The sequence below is a fragment of the Ursus arctos genome, unplaced genomic scaffold (genome assembly GCF_023065955.2).
Source record: "Ursus arctos isolate Adak ecotype North America unplaced genomic scaffold, UrsArc2.0 scaffold_2, whole genome shotgun sequence".
Classification (NCBI taxonomy): domain Eukaryota; kingdom Metazoa; phylum Chordata; class Mammalia; order Carnivora; family Ursidae; genus Ursus; species Ursus arctos.
The window spans coordinates 39,533,525-39,559,478 of NW_026622874.1; the positions used below are offsets into that span (position 1 = coordinate 39,533,525).

The 25,954-nt window shown below is 51.2% G+C and overlaps 1 protein-coding gene across 1 annotated transcript; it reads right to left on the reverse strand.

Moving 5' to 3' along the window:
• Positions 1–5,142: 5,142 nt before the first annotated feature.
• Positions 5,143–17,614, reverse strand: CHIT1 (chitinase 1). Its single transcript, XM_044377724.3, has 11 exons — positions 17,499–17,614; positions 16,432–16,461; positions 13,892–14,093; positions 13,248–13,304; positions 11,536–11,701; positions 11,180–11,304; positions 10,359–10,482; positions 8,047–8,232; positions 7,686–7,799; positions 6,122–6,248; positions 5,143–5,566 (listed from the first exon to the last, which is right to left on the reverse strand). Exons 1-11 carry the CDS (start codon positions 17,521–17,523, stop codon positions 5,343–5,345), a joined length of 1,380 nt encoding a protein of 459 aa, XP_044233659.1. The 5' UTR covers positions 17,524–17,614; the 3' UTR covers positions 5,143–5,342.
• Positions 17,615–25,954: the final 8,340 nt, after the last annotated feature.

Sequence of the window (25,954 nt, forward strand, 5' to 3'; positions counted from 1 at the left end):
TCCTTTGATGCCTCCCCTTCTCAGGTGGCCCCTTCAGTGTCCCTTCTTGGAATGAAGGGGCCAGGGGGTGGGGGGATAGGGAGGGTGTACTCCACTAAGCCTGGCCTTCTGGCTGCCTGGCTTCATCAGTTTATTACTGGCCTGGGCGACAGCTGGGAATGGCAAGGGCATGCTGAGGAGGGAGAGGGTGGTGCTGGGGCCATCCTAAGCTCCCAAGATCTCACATACCATGTGGTAGGGGCCGAGGCGGGGTGGGGGTGGGGGGGAATGGAAGGAATGTCTGTCCATTCTCTCCTCCCCAGTCCCATGCTCAACAGAATGGCAACGCCCAAAAGGAATTTAACAGTGGGCCTTTGGAAGCCATCTTTCTCTCCTTGAGACAAGTTTAGAAAACACTGTTTTTGCCCAAATGACTGAATTAACGAAGAGGGATCTGGCTATTTTCTCTTTGCGCCAAACTCTGAACATGGGAAAATGGGCTTCATTATAACAACAGACGGTGCAATGGGCGCAACGAGTGCTCCATAGTGGGAATCCCACGGCGCAGCAGGGGCTGGCCTCCGAGCAGGTGCGTGACCCAGCAAGGGGGGGACCCCGGGGGTCCTTTAGCTGCTCCCCACTTCTGATAAAATACCCTCTGTGCCCTCTCAGAGACAGCTCCATCTAAGAGGCTTTGCCTTCTTTTTCCATTCTGTATCTCCGAGGGCGTTGTTTTCCCAGCCAGGGTCCCTTCAGTTTCTGCCAACACTCACGCAGCAGGCCCTGGCGTGAAGGCAGAGACAGGGCTCTCCCAAGTGTGGGCCTTACAGTGTAGGGAGAATGGCATTCCTAGGCTCTCACCTTGTATGTGCGTGGGGGTGGCAGGGGGTGGTCAGCGCAGAGGAAGGAAGCTGAGAGCAAGGAGAAAGCTGGTTCACTGAACATGGATCCCCCCCAGGGGAAATCTGGGGACTCCCTCAATGGCTTCTTGGTGAACAGCCTTTCCAGGAGATGACTGTCCACAGAACTTCAACAATGTAGGTCCACTCCTGAGACCTCTGGGAAAACTGCAGGTTTACAGCCTGACCCAACCCCCTCCAAGGTGACTTAGGAGGGACAGATGGAAGGGAGAGATGACCAGCAAACTCTCTGACTTTCTGTCAAATAAGGGCTCTTCTCTGGGGAGCACAGAGATATGAGTTCTGAGTAAAACAAAAGCAAGTTTTGTGCCACCAACTATCACCCTTAGGCCCCTTAGATCCTTAGTAAGTTGTTCTCTCAACCTATTCAAGGGAAAACTGGAAATGTGGTGGCTCTGTGACAACTAAAAGACATTGAATCAGCAGTTACAAATCATCTTGGAGAAAGCATGGAGCCAACATGGCTTTCCTAGTGACAGCTACCAAACATTCAAGGAACAGATAAGTCCTGTGACACAGCTCTTTCAAAGAGTGGAAAAAGGGAACCTCCCCAACACGTTTTATGAGGCTAGTAAAACATGGATACCCAGAATCAGTTTATTATTAGCCTGGACGGCAGTGGCGATGGCCAGGGCATCCTAGAGTGTAAGAAAGAAAACACGCAGGCCCATCTTACTTGTTAATATATCAACACAAAAAGGTGAAACACAAGATCAGCCAGGTCCGGCAATGTACAGAAAAGATAACCTATCGTGACCAAGTTGGATTAATCCTAGGAATGCAAGATGAACTTAACAGGGGAAAACTGATGAATATAATTCACTGTATTAACAGAATAAAAGCAAAAATCTATTATAAATAAAAGCCACTTGACAAAATTCACAGTCCCTCTTATGGAAACTCTCAGGAAACCAGGAATAGAAGCAAACTTTCTTAGTCTTATAAAAGTCATCTGTGAAAACCCTACAATAAATAGCATACTGAGCATTGAGATGTTGCAAACATCAACTTATAGGCCAGAAACAAGATAAAATGCCCATTATCCCTGCTTTTATTTACCACTGTATTGGGGATCTTAACTACCACAGTCAACTAGAAAAATAAACAAAGGCATAAGGTTTGGAATGGAAGAAACAAGACTTACTTGTGTAGTTCGTATTATCGTCTATATAGAACTCTGCAGAGTGATCATTACAATGAATAAGAGGGTTTGAAAAGTTTGCTGGACACAACACCAATATCCAAATGCGAACGATATTATTATCAGTTAACAACCATTAGCTAGAAAATTTAGTTTTAGAAAAGAGAAATTTATAAAGTAATCAAAAAATTTTAACATATAGAATAAATATAATTAAAAATGTATGAGATTTTTAAGAAGAAAGTCATAAACTTTTATGAAGATATATTTTAGAAGTATAAGTCAATAAAGGGATATACTACATTTATAGATCGGGAGACCATATCACAAAGATATCAATTCTCCCCAAATTGACCTATAGAGTCAATGAGACTCTTATCAGAACCTAAACAGAATTTTTTAATCGAACTTGGCAAGACAATTCTAATTAATGTACATGGAAAAGTAAGGGCCAGGAATAGCCAAAATGTTCCTACAACAGAGAGCATAGTACATAGAAGGATTGGCCCTACTGGATTTCAAGACTGATCATAAAGCTTTAGTAATTCAGTCAGTCAGTTCCGGGGGCAGGGATAGAAACATAGATCAAAGAACAGAAAAATGCCCATGCACATTCAGAAATCTATTTGTTAATATGAAAAAAATAGATTACTGAGGAAATAATGAAGGGAATTTCCAAATGGAAAAAAAAAAAGCAAATAGGATCCCACCTCACAGCATACTCAAATGTCAATTTCAGAAAGATTAAAGACTTAATGATAAAGAACTATAAAACTTTTAGATGGCAATTTAAGAAAAGATCTTTTGCTCTTTTTAAGATCTTTTTGATCTTAGACTAGAAAAGGATTTCTTTTTTGTTTTTTAAGTTTTTTTTTTTTTCACCTAGTGTGGGGCTCAAACTCACACCCCTGAGATCAAGAGTCACATGCTCTTCCGACTGAGCCAGTCAGGCACCCCTAGAAGATTTCTTAAATAAGATGCAGGAAGCACAAACCATAAAGGATAAACGTAGTGAATTTAACTACATAGAATAATACTCAAGGAACGAAAAGCCAAACCTCAACCGGGAAAAGATATAGCGAAACCTGTAACTATCAAGGATCTGGGTTCAGAATATGTAAAGAACCCCTACATTTCAACAAGAGAAAGACAAACAACGCAACAGGAACATGGGCAAGCGACACAATAGATAATTCACAAAAGAACAAACATAAACAGCTTGCAGACATAGAAAGACACTGAAATAAGAAGTAATTAAGGTGATGGGGGTTTAAACCAAAGAGAGATGCCATTTTACACCTCTCAGATCGGCACAGAGGAGACGGTAGGAATGGTGAGCGGGGCTGCGCTAGGAACTCCGCAATGGTCTGGAAGAGTTGTATGTCCACTTTGGGAAAACATCTGCCCGCACCTAGTAAAGCTGACCTTGCACGGTCCTCAGATTCTACACATATGTACCAATCAACATGCTCAAAACTGTTCACAGTAATGTTGTCCACGTGAGCCCCAAACTGGAAAGAACACCGATGCCTCTTGATGGCAGAATGTGTAAGTCGTGGTTTAGGCACATGGTGGGATACTCTCTCTCCAGCAGTGAAAAGGAGTGGGTTCCAGCTAAGTGAAGATGAGAAGCCGCAGCAAACACCACGCAGTATGTTTCTACATATGTAAGGTCAAAGACAGTCTAGACTAAACAATATCTTGTTTAGGAATATACACACAGTAGGTAAAACTCAAAGAAAATGAGGGACTGAATAACCAAACTCTAGCTAGAGGGGTGTAGGATGAGGGAGGGGTGCATCAGGAGCTTGGAAAGTACTGGTAATGTTATGTTTCCTTACCCGGTGATGGATTCATGGGAGATACACAACATACCAACATACTCTTTTGTCTGCATGGTAGATTTCATAGCCAAAACAAAATAAGAACCATAGAGATTCAGCTCTCACTACCTAGGTATTCGGACATGGGTGCAGGTGGGGGCAGGGGACTATGGGCCTACCAGGAGAGCTGGTGTATCCGGCCCCCAGAAGGTAAAGGAAGGACAGAGAAGGGAAGAGGAAGGGGAGGCGTGAGTGCCCATCATGAAGAGGGGTTGACGCCACCTGACAGATGAGTTGGTGAGCTCTGTTCCTTTGCCTAAAGTCACATGCTAGTAGTGGAGCCAGAAGTCAGCTCTGCACTCCCCAAAAGGAAACTGCACGGATGTGGCGTATTTCCTTTGAGTTGAGACCCCGAAGGAAGGAAACGTGTGCGAGAGCGGACCTGTGCCCTGGGCTGAAGACGAACAGATTTGTGAAGGCCTGAGCACGGGCAGGGTGCAGAAGCAGAGAAGTCCCCCTTGACAGGGATCTGGGACTGGCTGTACTCGGGTGACCCATCCCCATCTCGAGCTGCCTGCCGGAGTGCCACCCCAAAACCCAGCTTGGGCGCGTGCAAGGCCAGATGGACCATTAGGTGATGCGTGGATTTTCTTCACGGGATGACCAAGCTTCAGCCCAAAGCTGCAAGGACCGTTTGGATGGCTCGGTCATCCAGGTCACTGCGCGCTCATGCTCTTCTGGCCCATCTCGGCCCCTGTAGGCCTCAGTTCTGTACTCAGAACTGGGTGAGAATCAGTCTTCGGCTTAAATTCCTGTATAATGAGGATACTATTGTCCCTGCCTTATCTGGCAAGTAGGAGCACTAGCTGACATAGGGCAAGGGAGGGGCCTGAAACAGGATTTAATCTCAAAGTGAGCCCTCAGTACCCACCTGGGATCTGATTCGCATTTTCACGCTGAGCAGCGAGGCAGAGCCCCGAAGAGCAAGAAAAGCTCTTCTCTGCTGCCATCCAGTGTGAATCTTGGGAATGACACCTGAGCAGAGGCCCGCGGGAAAAGCTCTCTGGTGAGGTGAGGTCACCTGGGACCCCCGAAAACTGCCCGCCAGAGTGTGGTGAGATGTGATGCAAGGCCTATCACGCCCCAGATGGGCCACCTTCTCACCTGGCTTGGACCTCTGCGTGCCTTATGTTACCCTCTCCTCCTAGCTTCCCGACCTCCCCAGTTTTGAACTAACAGTGTGCTTAGAAGACTCTGTAAGTAACCACACCCAGGGGCAGTGGGGTGCAAACCACAGATTTATTTTGCAAGTGAAAGAGGCAGCCCAGGAGGGCCCGAACAAAAGGAACCAAGGCTGAGAGCAGAATACTTGGCTATCGAAAGACCACAGAGAGGTCCGTGGACGGGAGCTGGGGAGGCAGGCCGTGGAGTGACCCCGGGCCCTGGCCTGGTGGCCGGGGCTCCACGGGCCTCAGGCGCTTAGCTCCACGTGCAGCATTTGCAGGAGGAGCTGAACACCAGGCTCGGTGGGCAGCTCTGCCGGAACAGCCTCCCTCCTGCACAGCTGTAGTAGCCGCCCTGGTCCTGGGGGTTAGGGTAGAGCCCGTCGGCTTTGCCCTGGCAGAAGGTGTCCTGTTCAAGGCTGGGGCCGTGCTCAGGTTCAGAAGGCTGGTCTGGTGTGGGGACTTCACTTTCTGGGGTGTCTAAAGGCATACAGGGAAACAGGGAAGGTTCAGCCAAGTCTCCCCCAAGAGATCCCCACCCACCGGCCAGGCACACAGGTGATGCCTACAGCAGAGAACAGCCCTACAACAGCCACATCCACAGCTGCGGTGCAGCTCAACAGGGACACGTGGGGCCACACGTGCAAGAGGCAGTCAACGGCATTCTACCATCTGCACAGACCAGCCATATACTGGCGAGGGCCACGGGGAGTGGGGGGGGGGGGTCGCCCTGCAGGCTGAGTGTGCAAGCTTTCTCTGCAGAGAGGAGGGAGCTGCAGGCTGAGGGCCCCTAGAGGGAAGCCCCGGTTACCAACACCCCCCAAAGTCATTGCCACAATCAGAAAGGGGAAGAAGAGCCTGGAAAGACAATAGTTTCAACAGTTTCCTTAGCCCCTGGGGGCGCATGAAATTTGGGAAATCGCAGTGTTGGGACAAGGTTTATTTCCTCAGAAGGAGCCCGGACCTGCAGTTCAGGGAGGGGGTGTTCGTACCCTAGCCCCGAATTCTGCCTTTGGTCCCGGGCCCCTTACTCACTCAGCTGCAGCCGCAGTGCCTTGATGAGGGGGTAGTGGCCTTGGTTGCAGAAGAAGGCAGCAAAGTCGTCCATGTCCAGTGCCCAGACCATGGCCCCGCCCAGGCCCTTCTGCTTCAGGTAGCTGGCCTGCGAGGGGAGCGGAAGCAGGTGCAGGAGCCCAGGGCAGCCCGGCCAGGCCGCCCCAGAGCCCATCCTCTGGCTTCCTCATCGAGACAGGGCTCTTGTTTCCAGCACCCCCAGGCCATGAGTGGTCCAGGCTTCTGGACACAGCCTCGGGCTGGAAGCCCAGGTGACTGAGTCCTGATCCCTATCAGGCATAAGTCATTCTGGAATCTTCCTGCCTCAACAGGAGCATGGCCTGGGGTGGGGGGAGGGTGGAGGTGTGAGGAGTGGATGCGTGTGAACTTCCCTAGGTTGGAAGCTTGAACATCTCTGTCTTTTCTGGGCTGAGCTGCTGCGTTTGGGGGCACTGCCAGTTGTGATGAATCCAGTTACCATAGGGACAATGAATCTTCCCCAGAGATCTGAACAATTTCCTGTCTTTAGATCTTTGTCCTCCCTTGAGGGCCTTCTCTCCTCCACTAGATCCCCAAGTTGTCCCCAGGAAAGGGTAGTGTGTTCCCTTACGAGGGCCTCTCTGTCCCCTAAGCCTGCCAGGGGGCCCTGGCATGAGGCAGGGGTTGGAGGGTAGGGCCTGTCTGGGGCCCCGCCCACCTTCTCTGCTTTCAGACTTTCTCAAAGACCTTTCCACGGTGACCCCTTCTCCTGTCTCCCGTCTCCTCCAGCCGGGATCACACTCCCTGCTCAATTCTCCCAGAGCACTTGATCTGCCCCTCCAGGAAAACCTGCCACTGTCTGCCCTGCATCAGAAGGGGCGTGACCTGTTTAGACGAACAGGCGCGGGTGCCTCTGCAGGAGTTCACAATCTCATGGGGGAGAGAGGCATGGAAATACATAAATGCAGGGGAGGGGGTGGAGGGATGGGCTAACTGGGTGATAGACCTTGGGGAGGGTATGTGATATAAGGAGCATGGGTGTTTTATAAGACTGATGAATCACAGACCTGGACCTCTGAAACCAATAATACATTAGATGTTAATAAATTGAATTTAAATTTAAAAATTAAAAAAAAGAAATACATATATGCACGAGTTTTGAGCCACCAAAATCGGGTAAGAGCCAGAGGGGGGATGGTCACATAAGTAAATCGAAAGGTCTATAATTTGAACATGCACCAAATATGGTCAATGAGCTGAATAAAAGGGTACGTCTCGCTGTATTTCTCCTCTTCATATGTCTGTAGAATTTGCATTTCGTTAACTACAAATACAAGTATGTAATCAAATACAAATTCTTTCAAGAGTGGTACTCAGTGTAGAGCAACTTTCTGTGATTGTGTCTTTCCTTAATCAACTGGCGGTAAAAATACCAAATGCTATCGCAAGAAGATCTGGAACATACTGGGATATTTTAAAGGAGACTCCCCCTTGAAGAGGTTCTAATGTTATGGACAGGCTCGGGCCCAGCCAGGAGCACCCCCCTCCCGGCAGGGCTGGGCCTCACCTTGATTTTGAAGCTTTCCACATCATCGAAACCCACCCACTGGTTGCCCTGGAAGGCATAGGGCACCTTCTGGTCCTCGAGTCTGTGCTCAGCGGCCCCCTTCCAGGAGCAGACCTGTAGGAGCAGAGGGCAGAGCAAGTGGAGACTAGAATTGGAAAACTCCTGTTTAAGGGAGCTTGCAGGACCTAGGAGCTTCTAGACTGAGTGACCCAGAACGCTGTATTCAATGAGGCACTGGGGCTTAATGATAGTCCAGGATGACCGATACGGATGGAATTCACCAGGTCAGAACTCCCGATGCCTGGCATCCTCATTCTGAGACTATGGGAGAAGCAGCAACCCCCACCCCACTCCGTCCTACCTCATAGTAAGCCAGCAGCCCTCCCTCTCTGGTGAAGGGGCCAGGGGATCCAGGCCCCGTGGCTGGGGCCCCCACTCCAGTGTCTGATGGGGAGGCCAGGGTGAAGGATCGTCCGTAGGTGGGCATGCCAAGGATCAGTTTGTTGGCAGGGGTCCCCTTCTGCAGCCACAGCTGCACGGCAAAGTCCTGGTGAAGGACAAGGAGGGGCAGGGTTAATTCACTTTGCCTTTGGCCTGGTTCTGGTCGTTCAAATCTGGGGGCTTCAGAGGAACTTCACAGGCCTTAGTAGTGTTCCGACGCTGCCCTGTCTTAGATCCTGGAGCCCAGAGAGAGAGAAGCTGCACTGCACCCTAGCCAAGACCATGAGCTTTGGAGTCAGACAACCATTCATGCAGCCAGAATTTACTGACGGTCCACTGTGGGCCGGGCGAGATGCTTGGATGCATCCGTGAGCAAAGCAGCCGAGATCCCTGGCTGGCTCAGCAACGTACTACCTAACCTTGCTGAGCCCCGGGCTTCCTGTCTGTAACATAGAAACAACGAAAATTGCTAGAATTAAAGATATAATGCAGGTATAAGTTCCAGCAAAACGCAGTAACGAGTTGCTGTGATCACACTCCGCTCATCGTCGTTCGAAGTTTCACTGAGTACGGGAGCAGGGAACGCGGTCTGTTTCATTTATCTCTGGTCCCTGTGCCTGGAACAATGTTTGACACTCAGATGCTCAAACAGAAAGAACAAGTGAGCACACGGCATCCTCATGGGTCCCTGGCCAGGGCCTTGCCCTCACATATGACGTGACGTGACACCCCCAGCCCGCGACACGCAGAGGTACCCAATCTAAGGATATGGACTAAATGGACAAGGGAGACTCCTCCCTCAAGCCAGGACTACAGGCTCGCTTCCCCCAGGAAGCCGCCCTGTTCAAGTCCAAGTGCTCCCGTTACTCCGCACCCTCTTAGCCCTTAAGTAAGGAACACTTCTCACTAAAAGCATCAGTATTTATTTCCTTTTGTTGGTCTCCATGATTTATCTCTGATCAGACTGGAGCTTTCCGATGGCAGAGGGCGGGGCCCCCTGCTGAGCTCAATGGCACTTCTGGCCAAGTTTGGAAAAGTCACCCTCTGGCCAGAAGCAGTCCCGAGCACACAGGGCAGAGAGCGGAAGGCCTCTTTGTAAGAGGAGAAAGGCCTCCCTTCCCCCACGTGGATCCAGGGCACACAGCCTGGAGAACACAGTGCTGGTGGGATTTCAGGCCCCTCACCTCTCAGCTGAACGTCTCCGGGTATTTCCCGGCCGGGCTGACTTCCCCCCGGGACCCACCCAGCTTTCCAGATGGGGGTGCAGGGGCTGGGCTCAGTGTGAATGATGGATGCTGACTCAAGCGCCCAAAGATGTGTCCCTTATTTGTGAAAGAGCCCCAGAAATCTAAGATGTTCTGCCCCAGCTGGTACACTAAGATGCATGCTCCCCAAAATTAAAAAGCATTTTTATTTAGGGTTTTTTTTTGTTTGTTTATTTTATAAAGAAATAATAGGGTTGTTCTTAACTTTTAAAACTCAGCGTGGGCTTATAAAAAGCCTCTGGGCTGTTCCACCAGGGTGAGCCGGGCAGGAAACCCCCACCCAGACCAGCCTGAAACCAAACCTGCCCTTTCCAGGGGCTGGGGCGGGGGTGGAGGTGACCCTGCCCCGAGGGACATCCCCTGATGTGTTATCAGCTTGGGAAAGCTTCCGCCTCCGAAAGCACCTTCCAAAAAGTCCATCAGAGTGACCAGGAGGGAAAGTTTACCCATTGTCTGGAAGGAAATGGGGTGGGGGTATGAAGAAAGCAAGAAGTCCTGTTCGCCGGACGTTCAAGCTCAAAGACAGCCTCCCAATGAGCCACCGCTTTTTTGCTGTCGTCACACTGGTTTGCAGCGTCTAGTATCAGCCAAGGTGCTACACAGAAGTAAGGTTTCCCCTCAGCGCGGGCACAGGAGAAGAAAAGAAACTAGCAAAGAAACAAAAAGGTCTGGCTACTCGGCCCCGTGCTTGGTGATCCTGCTTTTCGTTTCCATTATTGCCTCAAGGCTCTAAAGAGGCTGCCTGGGGGTGCCTGGGGGCTCAGTCCGTGAAGCCTCCGCCTTCTGCTCAGGTCATGGTCTCAGGATCCTGGGATCAGACTCCCAGCTCAGCAGAAGAGTCTGCTTCTCTCTCTACTCCTTCCCCCCCCAGCTCCTGCTCTCTCTCAAATAAATAAATAAAATCTTTAAAAAAAAAAAAAGGCCACCTGGGGATGGGGAGTCCTGCCTCACCCCTGTAGCCACTCACCACGTTCAATTCGGCTGCTGCCCCGCTCTCCCCCTGCCTCTTGTAGAGGGGGCTGTGATGTCCTGTGGTCCTCTCATAAGAGCCATGGAAGTCGTAGGCCATGAGGCTAATGAAGTCCAGGTTCCTGCAGGAGGCGTGGAGAGGGGCGTGGGGCTCGTGAGCAGCCCGTCCTCGCTCCTTCCTGCCCTCACTGTCGGGCCTAGGGCAGGCCCGCACGGTAAGAGGCAGGGGTGCAGGGTCACCCCCGGTCTGTAAGAGGTGATTAGACAGCACTCCCTAGTTCCCCCCAAGTCCCCAGTATTGAGGTCCTTGTCATTCAGCCTGTGGGGTTGGCAGCTCCCGTCTTTGGCACCCTTCCCACGGCAACCTCAGGATACCTCCCGCTCTTACCATTTTGGAGGGAAATCTAGCTCGTGTGCGCGTGAATCGGCTGGGAACCTCATTCAAACACATTCTCTAATTTAAGAAGCCTGTGGTAGGGCCTGAGCTCCCGCATCTCTAACAGGCACGCAGGTGCCAGTCCTCGGGTGCAGGACTCTAGACGACTCATCCTCTTGCCTTCACTCTTGCCCTCCCAGGGTACTTGATGTTAAGTCCGAGTTCCCAAGGAAAAGGGCAAGGATGCCGAAAGGGAGGATCTGAACACTGGAGTAGCAGACAAAGTGAGCAGATCCCTCCTGGATCTGCTGCTGGAGGGGCCTGGCTTTCCCAAAACGGTACCTCGCAGGTGAGCACCTGCTCTCCTCCCGGGGCAGCTCAGCCTGCCGTGGCCTCTCCCACCTTGGAGAACACTGGTTCTGTACTGTCTGCCTGAGACTCACTGAGTAATTTTGTCCACCTCGTAGCCAGCATCTATGTGCTTTCTCCCGGCCGGGACGGCTGCGCTCAAGAGGAGGCGTTCCTTCCCTGAAGTCTGGGCTTCCTGCTGGAAGGCGTTGGCCAGGTCCTGCAGGCGCAGCTCAGAGTGAGCACAGAGGCAGGGACCAGACAGACCCTTGGGGACCCCAAGCAGATGTTCACTCCCAGGAGTCTGAAAACCGACTGCAGGGCTGGTCTGTGCTATGCTAATACACGAAGCAGTGGCCCCGGGGACAGAGCAGCACCGACATGTCCCGTGAGGCCACCGATCTGGGCCCCCCTGGCCAGCTGGGTGACCCCCTACCCCACGCAGCCATACCTGCACCAGGGCTGTGAAGCGCTGCTTGTCTGAAGGAGGGCTCCCCCGGCTTCCTGGGTACTCCCAGTCCAGGTCAAGGCCATCAAAACCATAATCGCGCAGAAACTTAAGGGCTGAGTTGACAAAGATCTGACGGTTGCTGGCTGTAGCCACCATATCTGTGAACCTGCGGGGTGATGAAGGGCAGTGGGGGTCTGCCTTGCTGACAGGGGGTTCCTCTCTCCCTCAGATGCAAGCAAGAAAGTCCTCAGGATATTGGTGGCCGGCCGTCGGGGCCGGGAGGATGCTGGGAGGGCTGCTGCGATTTTGGCCTTGGAGTTACCAGCCTGGCCTCGGAAAAGAGACAGTCCAGAAGTGCGTCCTGCCCCCAGGGCACATTGACTTGCCTGGAGCTCTGCCTCCCAAAATTCCCTCCACCAGCCTACTGCCAAGTCCCTATTCTGGAATTGTCCTACCCTGCATCAGAGCTGGCTGTCACCCCAGCGTGGAGGTTTAGAAAAGAAGAAAAATCAGTTTCTAAAATGAACAGAGAGAAGTACAGCAAGGTTAGTGAGGATCCGGGTAACCCGAGAGTCTGCTGCTCTCATTCCCTGGTGGGTTAACACGGTCATTCTCTTCAAACTCACATTCGTAAAATGCTTCGCTATGACACTAGTCCAGAGCTCCTCGAAATCCCGAGCTGCCCGAGGAACCCCCTCCCCACCTCCTCCTGATTCCCAGGATCCCTCTAAGAAGTGTCTCAAGGTCTTTATAGACTGATCCTATTTTAATTAGTTTTCAATTGATTTATTACTTTAATTAATAGCAGCAGTTCTTAAGTGGGACCCTTGTGCTGGGATCCCCAGGAGAAGAACCCCTGTATTCCAATTAAAAATCTGCATATAAACAGTACGTGGGGAAGGTGGGTCATAAACTTCATCAGGTTTTCAAAAGGGTTCGTGATACAAAAGTTTTAGAAATGGGACGTCTGGGTGGCTCAGTTGGTTAAGTGTCTGCCTTCGGCTCAGGGCATGATCCCAGGGTCCTGGGATCGAGTTCTGCCATCGGCTCCCTGCTCTCCAGGGGACCTGCTTCTCCCTCTGCCTGCAGCTCCCCCTGCTTGTGCTCTCTCTGTCTCTCTGACAAATAAATAAATAAAATCTTTAAAAAAAAAGTTTTAGAAAGAGTAGTTTAGAACTCTGGGAACCTTACGTTCTGGACTTTCTAGGAAAAGTCTGTGTTCAAATATCTCATTCCATTATCTCCATAATTCCTCAAAAATGTCCTAGAAATGCCAATATTTTTGGCAGCCAAGCTCACTCTCACAGACTACCTTTGACACCCAGAAGTGGGACAACAATTCTCAGATTAGAGAGCCTGTCTCAGAGCTCTGGAAATATAGACACTGTATGTTGTCTGGGATTAGTTGGGAGTCTCCCTCTACCCATTTCATGCAGGAAGAGACTGAGAACTGGAAAGAGGCCAGAATATCTCCTGTGCTCCTGGCAAGACTGGATGTGTAACAGTCTGGAGCTAAGCCCCCTCCACGGTCCTCCCAAATAGCTACCAAGAGCCCAGGAGGAAGGTCAGCCCCCAGAGTCCAGGCCCCCTTCCGACCCCCTCACCCTGACTACGCTTCAGCCGGGTCTGATTCCCTGACCAGGGCTCTCTCTTGCCAGTGAGTCAGGTCCCCACCCAGTGGCTCTCCATACGGGTGCCCATGGCCAACTCACTTCTGGGTGCCGAAGTTCCAGCCCCCGACAGCCAGCAGCGTCTTCAGCTTGGGATTCCTAGGAAAGACAACACAAATGCTGGAATTTACAGAATTTAACGCCCCGCCAGCTCCCGGGGCTCACCTCACTGCTGGAGAAAGCAAGGGGTGGTGGGTGCCCTGATGGGCGCTGCTGGGGTGGGGGTTGTGTAAGTCTCTATGCACAAAGCCTGGTTGGGGGCAGCTCTAGACTGGGAAAGAAAAGGCACGCTCCTGCCTTCAAGGGCCTCCCCCCGGCTGGGAAGATATACACACAAAGAACTTAGGAAGTGAGAGATCATGGTGAATCGCAGAGGGGCTTTGTCAAGGTGGTGATAACGCTAAAGGATGGATAGACTTTAGGAGGAAGAAGGGCGTGCATTCCCAGCAGAGGGAAACAGTTTCCCAACCCCGATCCCACTTAGACCTAAACTAGAAGGGACCTTGAGGACTCCCTATCTACCCCTACCTCCTCCATATAAGCACGGGAAAGCCCAGAGAGGTGATGCGACTTGCCCAAAGCCACACAGCAGATCTGTAGCCGAATTACCGTGCTGGGGAAGATTTCTGGCTGTGAGAAGAGGTACCTGCCTTCTCTACCTCCCCTCCCCCTCCAGAGCTGCTCACATCTTCTTCAGGCCATTGAACTCCCGGTACAGCACGCTGTCGTCCCACTCCACAGGGCTGAGCTGGTGATTGTTCATGCCCGCAAATGCGTAGATGAGGTGCGTGCACAGGTTCGGGTCCACGTCCTTGGGCGAGAAGTGAGCGGCCCCCTGTCTGTACTGGGCCCAGTTGGTGAAGTAGCAGACGAGCTTTGCGGCAGAGCCTGACCATGGGGGGCCAAGGAAAGAAATGGCGGTCATAAGGGTCTGCTGAAGAGTGGCATCGCCCGCCCGGGGCAGGACCTACATAATGCCAGAGGGTGTTAAATATGACTCTTGACCTGCTGAGGCCAGGGAGGCAGGACTTTCAAAAAGCAGCCTGGAATACCTCAGAAGGTTAATTAAAACGCAAATACATGAAGTAGCAGAGAAGAGACCCCGGTTACATGCCTGCATTTATGTTTTGTCTTGCTTTAAAAAGTTTTATTTCTTGCAGAGAATCTATGTGTATTAATATCACTGATAAGTTTCTAATAAAGAGCTTGTTTCATCTAGGAAAAGGCAGCTTGTTTCTGGAATCCCCAGAAAGTTTGGGAACTTGGGGGGTCGTTTGTTCCTAGCAGGTTGATCTAGCAGTGAGGGCCCCTATGCTAGGTTGACCAGATAACCAGACAGCGAGAAGGCTGATTTTTATTCCTGCATCTGTCAGAAATGCACTTTGGGCCGATTGCCTCTTCAGCTCTGGCCCAGGGTCCTCATCTGAAAATGACTGTGCGGTCTCTGAGGTCTCTTCCAGAACTTGCGGTCTATGAGGGTGCAGTCTGCATGAGCCAACACTTTATGCCAGGGATTTGGCAGAATCGTGAGTTTGTACTGGAGTGCATCTATGACCAGTGTCTAGACCCTAGGACTTCCTTTAGGCCTGACAGTGTCTCTCTGCAGTTCCCTTTGGCTTCCATGTGGCCAGTGAGAGGTCAGGGGAGGAGGGGCGGGTGCAAAGTGGCTGCAGGAGGCTGTGTGGAAACCCAGAGCACGAGGGGGCTGTCTGGGACTCCCCTGGGCAGGCCGATGGTTCCCGAAGGAGAAGCTGGAGTCCTTGGGTGGTCGCTGGCTCTAGCCAGAGGCCACTCGGGAGTAGAACTTGCTACGGGGGGCTGGGAGTGTAGCCTGCAGTGATATAAGAGGATTGGTGAACTCCCCAAAGCAAAGGGTTAACCTGGGGAACAACACATCCTAGGACCATCTAGGAGGAAGCATGGAAGCTCTTCTTACATCGTATCCTCTTCTATCAAATATCATGCATGGATTTTTGTACTATGAGACAGTGAAGTGTGAGGGTCTCTGGAATTTTAACGCCTGGGTTGAAATCCCAACTCTGCCACTTTGCAGTCAGGTAACTCAGCTTCCTGCTCCACACCCTGAGAACGATCATCGTTCCTACCTCAAAGGACTGTTGTACGGATAAAGAGTTAGTATGTTAAATATCAGAACACTGCTAGCAGATAGCAAACTCTGTGCTAAGTGCTTTACATATACTAACCGTTACTTCATTCACACGAGACTCTGCTGATATATCTACCACACCGTACACCCAGGAGGAGCTTGGACTTAAGCTTTTGGGGAAATCTTCAACCTTTCTTCCCCATGTTTGTTATTTCTGTGGCCCCTGGCTGTTGCCTCCTGTGAGACCCAGAGGAGAACAATTTGTCTAACGTCACAGCCCAGCCTCAAGGTGCGGGTCTGAGGAGCCAGCACTCCTGGGGCCACTGATTCACAGGGAGTGTGGCGTGGTGGGAAGGGACCCTAGAATCCAACTTGCTGAGCATCCCCCAGAGAACTCTCTCCTGTCTGACACGGTAAGTCGCCCCTCCCGGCTCCCCCGAGCCCTACATGCCATCAGTCCAACAGAAACGGGAGTGAGTATGCTGTCCAGGCTGAACTAAGGGGCTGGGACACGGAGCTGGGTAAGAGTTGGGCTCCTTCCCCCCAGTAGCTCTCCACCTGGTCGGGGAGACCAGTAATTATGCCCAGAACTATGCCAATGATAAGCATCATTGACATACGTACTGGGAAGTGTGCTCAGCTCTGAGAGAACAGAGAGGTTGGAGCCAGTGACCTCAGGGAAGCCCTGAGAGAACTTGACAGTGAAGCCGGCCCCACAGACATGCAGTTCGGCTAGCGGGTAAGGCGGCAAGAACCTTCCCTAAAGGGGCGGCAGGGCTGTTTGTGGCACAAGGACACGTGCAGGGGGCTGAGCTTTGGAGGAGAGGCCCCACAGAAATCTGCCAAGAGCTCTTGATGTGGGGGTGGGGTAAGGTTGGGGCGTGAGCTGGGAGGGGAGCAGAGCCCAGGGAAGGGGCTGAGGGACTCTAGGGCTAACCTCAAAAAGGTGCCCCTTACCCTCCCCCTTCCCAAGAAAGGGCGCATCCAACTCTTGATCTCAGCTCAGGTCTTGATCTCAGGGTCATGAGTTCAAGCCCCCCGTTGGGCTCCATGTTGGATGTGGAGCCTACTTCAAACGAACAGTAAAACAACAAAACGAAAAAGAAAGGCTCCACCTACCCCACTGGATCGTCAGCAGCACTATCAGACCTAAAGCGGCACAAGAGAGAAGGCAGAGCTTGAGCGGTCATTCGTATTTTCCCCGGACCCCTGGGACGTAAAGGTGGTCAGAGAAGGGTAGGCCCAGGATGGTGTCCTCCAGATCGAACTTCTTCTGTCCAAAAGGGACCCAGCAGGACACTGCACCCATCCCTTCACCCCGGCCAGATGGCAGGGGCCCCTCTTTGGCCTGGACTAGTCCCAGAGCTGATGGAAGTTTCTGTGAGGCGAGGCTGCCCCTGTCCAGGGCGTCAGTGGAGGGCGGTGTGTATTTAGGAAGTTTCTAGGAAAACCCGCCCGACTCCTGAGGTTTCAGAGAGAACATTTCTCTTTTGCAACAAGCAGAAAACCTGTCCTGGGGCTGGAAAGAGCCAGTGTGGAAAGGCGAGGCCACAGACGCCATCTCTCGGTGAGGCCTCTGCGCCTCTGCTCACCCCCCCTAGTTCCCTCCTTCCTGCTGCTCTCCCGCCACACCTCACAGGAGCTTGGTTGAGTTACCAGCATCTTGGAGACCTAGGGCCCAGCGGGACTCCATTAAAAAGGTCTATTTCACCTTTCTGGTGACCTTGGATTTTCCTGTTAACCTAATAGGACCTGTGTGAACACTTGCAAGGACACCCAAGGTCATGGCCCCCAGGCTGCCCTCTTTCTTGCGGGACAACCCGCACAGGGTTGGGGAAGAATCTGTTGGCAGTGGGCATCCCTTGGAAAAGGCCAAAGGCAGAAGCCTAAGAACCTGGGGAAGATAAAACCACCTGCCCCAGCGGCGTTCCCTGACTCTGGGCTTGAAGGACAGGAGGAGGAAAAGTCCATTTCAGCCTGTTGAGAAAAGCCTTCCCTTGCAACACAAAGGCTCTTGGATTGAAAGAGCCTGGGGGGGGCCCCACTGGAATGGAATGACCCTCTGAAGTTCTCCCAAATGTTCCTGCTTCTTTGCAGACAGCACCAAGAAGCCACCTAATAACCACATCCTCACCTCTTCACAGCTCCCAGGGCCCAGCCCACTCTCCTAGACGGTGCCCACTCACCTGCCCAGGCCACGGACCGTGCCATGGTGCTGGCTCAGCCTGTGCCACGGCCTCTCCAGACCTGCTCTCCTTTTATCAGGCTGCCCTGTTCCGCCGTAGCCTGCAGTGTTGAAATCAGGGGGTGGTGGTGGGGGTGCTGGGGTATGGCGTGAAGGGCTAGGGTGTCACCCAGCATGGATTGGGCAAACCTAACACAATGGCCTTTAGCAATTCTTGGTTTTCTGGAACAATCACAGAGTGTAAACCGGGCCCTTGCCATGACCAAACTGGGAGGCAGAGAGAGGGAAGCAGGAAGTGTTTCTAAGCCTCCTACTGGACGAGCACGGTTCTGATTTCCTTGGTGGGGGGTGGTGAAGACCCTGAGTGACCTATAACTTAATGGGCTTGGGAGGGAGAGGAATGACTTACAAGTCAGGGGAGCTGGGCTCCTGACCAGCCTGCTTGCTTGCTTGCTTCTCCACTGCCCCTTCTGGAATTCACTTGCTCTCTCTGTAAGATGCTGGGGTTGCAAATAGAATATGTGTTTCCTGAAAGTCCTATTTTATTACTCTTCACATGATAGTAATACATTTTATACCCATTGATTGAGAAAATAATCTGATGACAAATAGCAACTATGAGCTCAGGTCATGATCCCGGGGTCCTGGGATTGAGCCCCACATTGGGGGGGGGGGGGTCGCTGCTCAGTGGGGAGTCTGCTCCTTCCTCTTCTTCTACCCCTCCCCCCCACTCGTGTTCTCTCTCTCTCAAATAAATAAATAAAGAAATAAAATCTTTTAAAAATGTCATTTCTCCTCAAGTTAAAACAAAATAGATAGTAATGATGTAATGATGAGGACATACCATACAGCACTTACTACAAACCTATTGGGATCGAAGCATGAAATTGGCACCAGAAGTAAGAGGTAGACCTGAGCATCTATGGAAAACATATGTCCAACAAAGGCAATGTTTCAATTGAGCAGGAAAAGGATGTTTCATAAAGGTCAGTGACTTACTTGTCTACCAAACGGAAAGAATCAAGGTTGGGTCCAGCACACTGTATGTCATAGTGAAGACTGGGGTAGGAGGAAGGGGTGCCCTGGAAGTAAAAGGGTGTGGCCAGAACCCAGCCAGAGAGGGCAACGGGAGGCTCGGGGAGTGGTGCTTGTGCGGCGCTTTGGGAACTAGCAGTGTGGCAGGCGAAGAGAGACAGGCAGGATGGTTCTGGCAAGCAAACCGGGTAGTCACTGATGGGTCGTCGCAGACAAAACTGTCCATCCTGCTGCAGGGACAGTGGGACATCAATTGTGAAGCACTGACTGAGGAGAGCAGGCTGGGGTGACCTCTGCTAAGGGGCTCTGGGTGGGAGGCCCTGGACACGCTGGCAGGGGAGGAAGGGGTGCATTGCTTTCCCAACCTGGACTTCTTTTGCAATTATGTCTCAGGCTAGGTAGGGGACATCTGAGGCTGACCTGATAGGCCTGACCTAGACTGCAAAATATCGAAGAACAGAAAGCCGCAGGCTGGAGGTCCAGGCCTGGGAAGCAGAAGGCAGACCCATGTCCTGTGAAGCTGGGGAGGGACCTTCCCCAAGGACCGACCCAGAACACCCACCCTTGAATTTCTCACTCAAGTAAGCAGGTCTCGACCTCCAGTGCAGGTGGCCCATGTCTAAGCTGAAAGATCCCTGGTACCTTCAGCAAGTTCAAATCAACAGCACGCCATGCCTCTGCTCCTTGAACTTCTCCCTCTTGGGGCAGCCTTCCTGGCCCCTCACATCTTACAGGGATCCGTCTGAGTCAAGCCTTGCCTCCTCCCCAGTCATGCTGGTCCACACCAGCTCCTGCCATCCGGGAGCTATTCCTTCCAATGGGGGCAGGAACACACCCTGCTTGGAGACCTACGGTCCAGGGTGTGCCTCAGTGATCTCCCAAGAGATGACCTCAGGGACCTTTAAACTTTCCTTCCATCCCCTTGGCTTCTCTCACCCTCTCTTAGCCACACCCCCCCCCAAAAAAGCCAAATTCATGTAAGACCAGTGTGCTCGATACACAATAAAACTTCAAGGTAAACCCCCAGCCCACCCCGCCCTGGAGCAGACGTCTGTAGAGAAATCCTGCTGCCAGCTCTGGTTCCCATGCCCGGGGTGTCTGAGCCCAGCCCAGTTACAACCTCTCCCCGCCTCTGTTTCCTCATCTGCAGAATGGACATAACACTACCTATCTTCCTTGGGAAGTGAATCAAGTAGAGAATGTGTGGAAGGGCTTGTAAGTGACAGGCCACCAACCGGATCTCATCATGACACCACGATCACTATGGCCGGAGTCACGCGGTTCTGCCCTTGCCGCCCGCGGGCGTCTCATCTCGGTAGCTGCACGGTCCCCAGCCAGGTGGGTCTGGGCCTCTCCCCCGACACCCTGGGCCTCCCCGTGCTGAACCTGTGAGGAGCCTTCACATAAGTCCGTTAACTGCTTCTTCCCACATTCCAGCCAGTTCTTCCCCACCACCCAGCCAGTTCCTCCAGTCACCCAGGAAGTGTCCCCGATCTCCTCCCTTTTCCCCCACCCTCACATGATCGGGTGCTACGAGGAGTCCTCCCTCCTGTTCCATGTCCTCCGCCACCCCCAACCCCCGTCAGCTCTCGCCTTGTCCCCTGGAAGCCTCATAACTGTCCTCCCTCCTTCCTTCTCTTGTCCCCTGCCCTCCATTCTCCACACAGCAACCAGGGCGGGCTTGGAGAAACTTCAATGCGATCCTGTCACTCTCCTGCTAAGACCCCCCCCTGTGGTTTCCACTGAACTCAGAATAAACTACAACCTCCTTAACTTGGTCTCTTGAAAATTCCAAGCCTGTTCTTTCATTAAGGCCTTTCCTCCTGCCATTGCTTCTGCCTGGAATGTTCTTCCCCGTGATCTTCACACGGCCGGCTGCCTATCCCCATTCAGGCGTCTCCTAAACACCAATAGAAAGTAGTGCCTCACTCTCAAGTCACTCTTCGTTCTGTTCTGTTGATCTGTTTTCCTCCAAGTACTTCCACAAGCTGAATCTGTCCATCTATCGTCTATCCAGCCACGTGTACGGTGTTTCCGACCGCTCGAGTTCGGGCTTTGTGACAGGAGGGACTTCATCCTGTTTATTCCTTTAACTCTAGTGCCTAGAACATTTCATAGCACGTAGTAGGTGCCTAATTCTTGTCTATTGAAAAAAAGAAAGTGGGGTGCCTGGGTGGCTCAGTCGGTTAAGCATCAGACTCTTGATAAGCGTCGGACTCATGGTTTCGGTTCAGGTCTTGATCTCAGGGTCACGAGATGGAGCCCCACGTCGTCAGGCTCTGTGCTGAGCGTGGAGCCCGCTTAAGATTCTCTCTCTGCCTTTCCTCCCTCTCCAGCTTGTGCTCTCTCTCTCTGTCACAAAAGAAAAGAAAAGAAAACTAGAGAAAAGAAAGAAAGAAAGAGAGGGAGGGAAAAGGAAGAGAGAGAAAGAAAGAAAGAAATTGAGAGCGAGAGACTGGCTTCCAGGGCGCTGCGTGATCCCCACCTTTCAGCCTCTCCTGGGCTGCCGCACCCCAAGCGTCTGGTCCTGCTTCATGAAATGAACATCATCAGCCCTCTCCCACCTCAGGGCCTTGGCACATCCTGTTCCCTCTGCCCGGAACGTGCTTTCTTCCCTCTTCTCGTCCTCCAGGTGTTGTCTCAACTGTCACCTGTTCAAGAGGCCTCCCCTGACTACCTGATTCCTGATACTCTCTCCTGAAGCAGCCTGCTCTTTCCCTTCCAAGCCCTTAGCCTAATTCGCAATTATATACTTATTTTGTGAGTTTGTGTATTTAATGTGTGTGTCTCTCACTAGACCGGAGGCTCCAAGAGAAGGGACAATGTCTGTTTGTCCACTACTGTGCACCAACAGCCCCAGGGGCGGGCATAGGGAACAGGAGGCCTCAATAAATGTCTGGTGAGTGAGCTCATTACTGAATGTTATTTCGTGGTACCCTTTATTTTTTTATTTTTATTTTTTAAAGATTTTATTTATTTATTTATTTATTTATTTATTTATTTATTTGACAGAGACAGCCAGCGAGAGAGGGAACACAAGCAGGGGGAGTGGGAGAGGAAGAAGCAGGCTCATAGCAGAGGAGCCTGATGCGGGGCTCGATCCCAGAACGCTGGGATCACGCCCTGAGCCAAAGGCAGACGCTTAACGACTGCGCCACCCAAGCGCCCCTGCAGTACCCTTTAACACTCATCAATGTCAAGTGCTCAGTGAGTGGCTGCCTGACGTGAGAAATGCGAGCTTCCCCCTAAATATACAAATATACATATACAGTCTAAATATATAAATTGAAATCTCTTAATGTATTAGCAGAAGCCGTTCTCCCCAAAGTGTGGGTGAGGAAGGAGAGAGAAGTTGCAAACTTGTCCAAAGCTGGATAGAAGCGGAGCCAGAGTAGAAGGGAGACTCCCGAGCTCTTCCCTTTCCTGTCCGGGCACCTTGGGATGAGCCTGAGTCCCGGACACGAAGCTCATGGCTGCTGGCTGACGTGGCCTTCAGTCATGCTGAAACTCACGTCTGGAAGTCAGGGAACCCTCTGCGGACAAAGGACGCATTGAGTCCACTCTGGCCAGGCTGACTGTGGCCTTGCCCGTCTAAATGTCAGCTTGTTTTCGGATCCGGGTGGACCACATCCCAGGGGAAGCTACTTCTCTTACAATAACAGGTTTGAGCCTGAGGCAGTTGGCACGCAGTGGGTACCAGAACTGAGAGAGAAGGATCAGGTCCAGCTGAGTGGGTCAACATGGGAAATACAGCCTGTTCACCCCCCAAGGCTCTCCCCCACCTGTCTGCTTCAGACACCAAACAGGGACACCGGCTCCTCTCCTTCTCTTTCCTTTTCTCTTTCTTTTTCTCTCTCTCCCTCTCTTCATCCCTCCCTTGTATATTTCTACACATAATTATGGATATACAATAAGGTCCACTGCATTCTTGCAATATTCATTAAAGTTTGGAATTCTATGTCCCATTAAAAAGAGATAAAGGGGGCACCCACCTGGCTTAGTCGGTGGAGCATGAGACTCTTAATCTCGGGGTTGTAAGTTCAGGCCCCACGTTAGGGGTAGAGATTACTTAAAAATATAATCAAGAAAGAAAGGAATGAAGGATGGGGGCGCCTGGGTGGTGCAGTCGTTAAGCGTCTGCCTTCGGCTCAGGGCGTGATCCCAGCCTTCTGGGATCAAGCCCCATGTCAGGCTCTTCTGCTGGGAGCCTGCTTCTTCCTCTCCCACTCCCCCTGCTTGTGTTCCCTCTCTCGCTGGCTGTCTCTCTCTCTGTCAAATAAATAAATAAATAAAATCTTAAAAAAAAAAAGAAATGAAGGATGGGAGGAAGGAAGGAAGGAAGGAAGGAAGGAAGGAAGGAAGGAGGGAAGGAAGGAAGGAAGGAAGGAAGAAAGAAAGAAAGAAAGAAAGAAAGAAAGAAAGAAAGAAATCCTCAATACATTGTTAAAGAGAAAAGGCAAGGTGTACCCATAGCACATGGCAGGTTGCACAAAGGTATTTATTTGCACTCTTCTGAAAACCCCCAAAATAGAGTTAAAGGAATAAAATGGTACAAATCAACGAAAACAAAGCAAATGGGAGAGGGGACCAAAATTGATGGGACATATCAACAAATGTTTTGAACACGTGTTCAAGTGTTCACACTTGATAATGGACAACGAGTGAACAAGTGGAACCAGCCTGGCAGACCTGAAGAAGCTGAGACCTCACGCTGCAGGTGGGGAGCCCTCGGGAAGCAAGGGACTCACGCCAAGGCACCCTGCAAAGCCACAGGAGTTGGCAGAATTTGCGAAGTGAGGCTGATAATAAGTGCAGGTGAACTGTTAGACCCCCAGATCCTCTTCTTTTTGTAGTCTTACCTGTCCAAATGGGTTCTGCCCACCTTCTGGAGAGCCAGCCAGAAAATATGGATGGACCAGAGTGACTGTACACTTGGGAACACCTTGCCCAGCACAGGGGGTGAGGGTGGGGATGGGGGTATGCGTGCCAGACTGAAGACAGAGACTGATGATTGGGGGGATTACGTGCAAGTCTGCATGTGAGATGCTCGGACCCCAGCCCTTCCTTCCACAACAGCCCCAAGCAGAGCATTGAAAAGTTCCTCTCAGGGAAAACTGGCCAGACTGAAAGAAAAGTTACTGAAGCTCAGACCGCCAAAAACTCAAATGACGTCTGGGGGTCCCCAGTGGAATAGCCATGTCCTTGTCCCATCACCCCAAGGTGGGGCCCTGAGATAAGAAACCACTCAAGCCCCCAGAGCTTCCAGTAGTGGTGACTCAGTATTGCACATGAAAGAAAAGCCAGGATCACCAGACACTTGACGAAAGAGTCCTCACATGAAAGATAGAGCAAAACCAACAGAAAAAAGGAACTTAAAGAAACCAGAGTGGGTGGCAGGAAGGGCTTCTGATTTTCTAACCTCAAACAGTTACGTTCTGCCTACTAGCAATGAGCATACATTACTCTTACTACTTCCAAAAATTTCTTTAATGCACCTGTTTGCTGTATACCATGTAGGTACAAGTCCTGAGCCAGGCACTGGGGACCCTGAGATGAATTCACAGCCCCTGTCTCTGTGGAGCTTACAGCCCGCAGGGTTCGGCACTGCTTTTTGCAGAGGTCATGTCTCAAAATACAAACCCCCCTGTGAGGTATAACCCTCCGAGTAATTCACACTCTGCCTCCTGTAGGGAGCATCTTCGGTCCCAATCGCAGGCTCTGAAGCTTTTCTTATCTTCCCCCAAACTTGAAGTCGAGACTCCTTATCATTCAAGATTTTTTTAAAAGATTTTATTTATTTATTTGTCAGAGGGAGAGAGAGAGTACAAGCAGGGGGAGTGGCAGGTAGAAGGAGAAGCGGGCTCCCTGCTGAGCAAGGAGCCCGATGTGGAACTCGATCCCAGGACCCTGGGATCATGACCTGAGCCAAAGGCAGATGCTTAACTGACTGAGCCGCCCAGCTGTTCCTATCATTCAAGATTCTAAACATGTGTGCAATGGTGGTGGCCTTTAGCTTGGGACCTTGGACCAGAACTTGCTGGTCCCCCTGAGATGGGTTCCACCCAGCCTCTGGGGAGCCAGGCAGGGATGACTGGCCAAAAAAGTCTCCTTGTGGGAGCATCTCAGCCCCAGAAGGGTTTCCTCAGCTCCCACTCAGGGTCTGTGCTCAGCCTTCTATTTTGGGGACTTTCACCCACTCCCTGCCCACTAAGTGACTCTAAGTATCAGCTTCCTCTCCCGTGAGCTCCCCCAAGATCATCATGGGGTGCTTTATCACATGTCCTGACCTGGGCTGGGCAGAGCCTGGCAGGATGCCCTTATATACTTGTTTATAATTCTCACTGTCAATTCTGGGCATCTGAGTTTTTCTTTTTTTAAAAAACACTAGCAAGCCGAAGCTTTGTGTATTTCATTCATCTTTTAAAGGACACAATCTCATATGTTTATTAACTGAAACTGGTAGGAACACTTAAAGAGCAATTGTAATGAATTGTTGGAGGCTGAGCTTGGGCTAGCTTGAGAATGAAAAGCTGCTGGGGGCCCAGTCTCTATAGTAGTGTCACGCTTTATAGACCTTACCTCCAGAAGCCCCATATGCTTCTCACATTAAAATTTAGAAAACAAATATCTTCCCATTCCCTTCATGGGGAGGGGGAAAGCAGCTATTTGGAAATATGCCTTGAGCATTATCCATAACAAAGGCTTGTCCTCTAAGGGAAGTTACTCTGCCAGAGCCTTATCTGAGCTTGAGAGAATCAGCTAGCAGCACCTCAGCCCCTCTAGCCTTGTCTTTTTTTTTTTTAAAGATTTTATTTATTTATTTGACAGAGACAGCCAGAGAGTGAGGGAACACAAGCAGGGGGAGTGGGAGAGGAAGAAGCAGGCTCATAGCGGAGGAGCCTGATGTGGGGCTCGATCCCAGAACACCGGGATCACGCCCTGAGCCGAAGGCAGACACTTAATGACTGTGCCACCCAGGCGCCCCTCCTCTAGCCTTGTCTTAAGGGGAGAAAACACAAAGGCTAAGAATTTCCTCGGAAAAACAGAGCCCAGAAACTCAGGTCCACCAAAAACTGAGATTTAATCATAAAATTATAGAATGCTTCACCTCCCTAATTTACCCCCATATCAACAAAGCTCCAGTGTAATAACAGTGGGTTCCAACTGAGAGAGACTTGATGTGACACAGACATTGTGGAAACAAGAAGTTCTAAGGGAAAACCAAAGACAACGGGGGGGGGGGGGGGACTGGAACAACAACTAGGAAACTGAAGCCACTGGTACTTACAGTCACATCAAACACGAAGCCCAGGCCAGCTCCTTGCTTGATATTATGTTAAAAGCCTTATTATTTCAGTTTTTATGACCTCATACATCATCTCTAGCTTCCAACAAAAAAATTATAAGACATACTACAAAGCA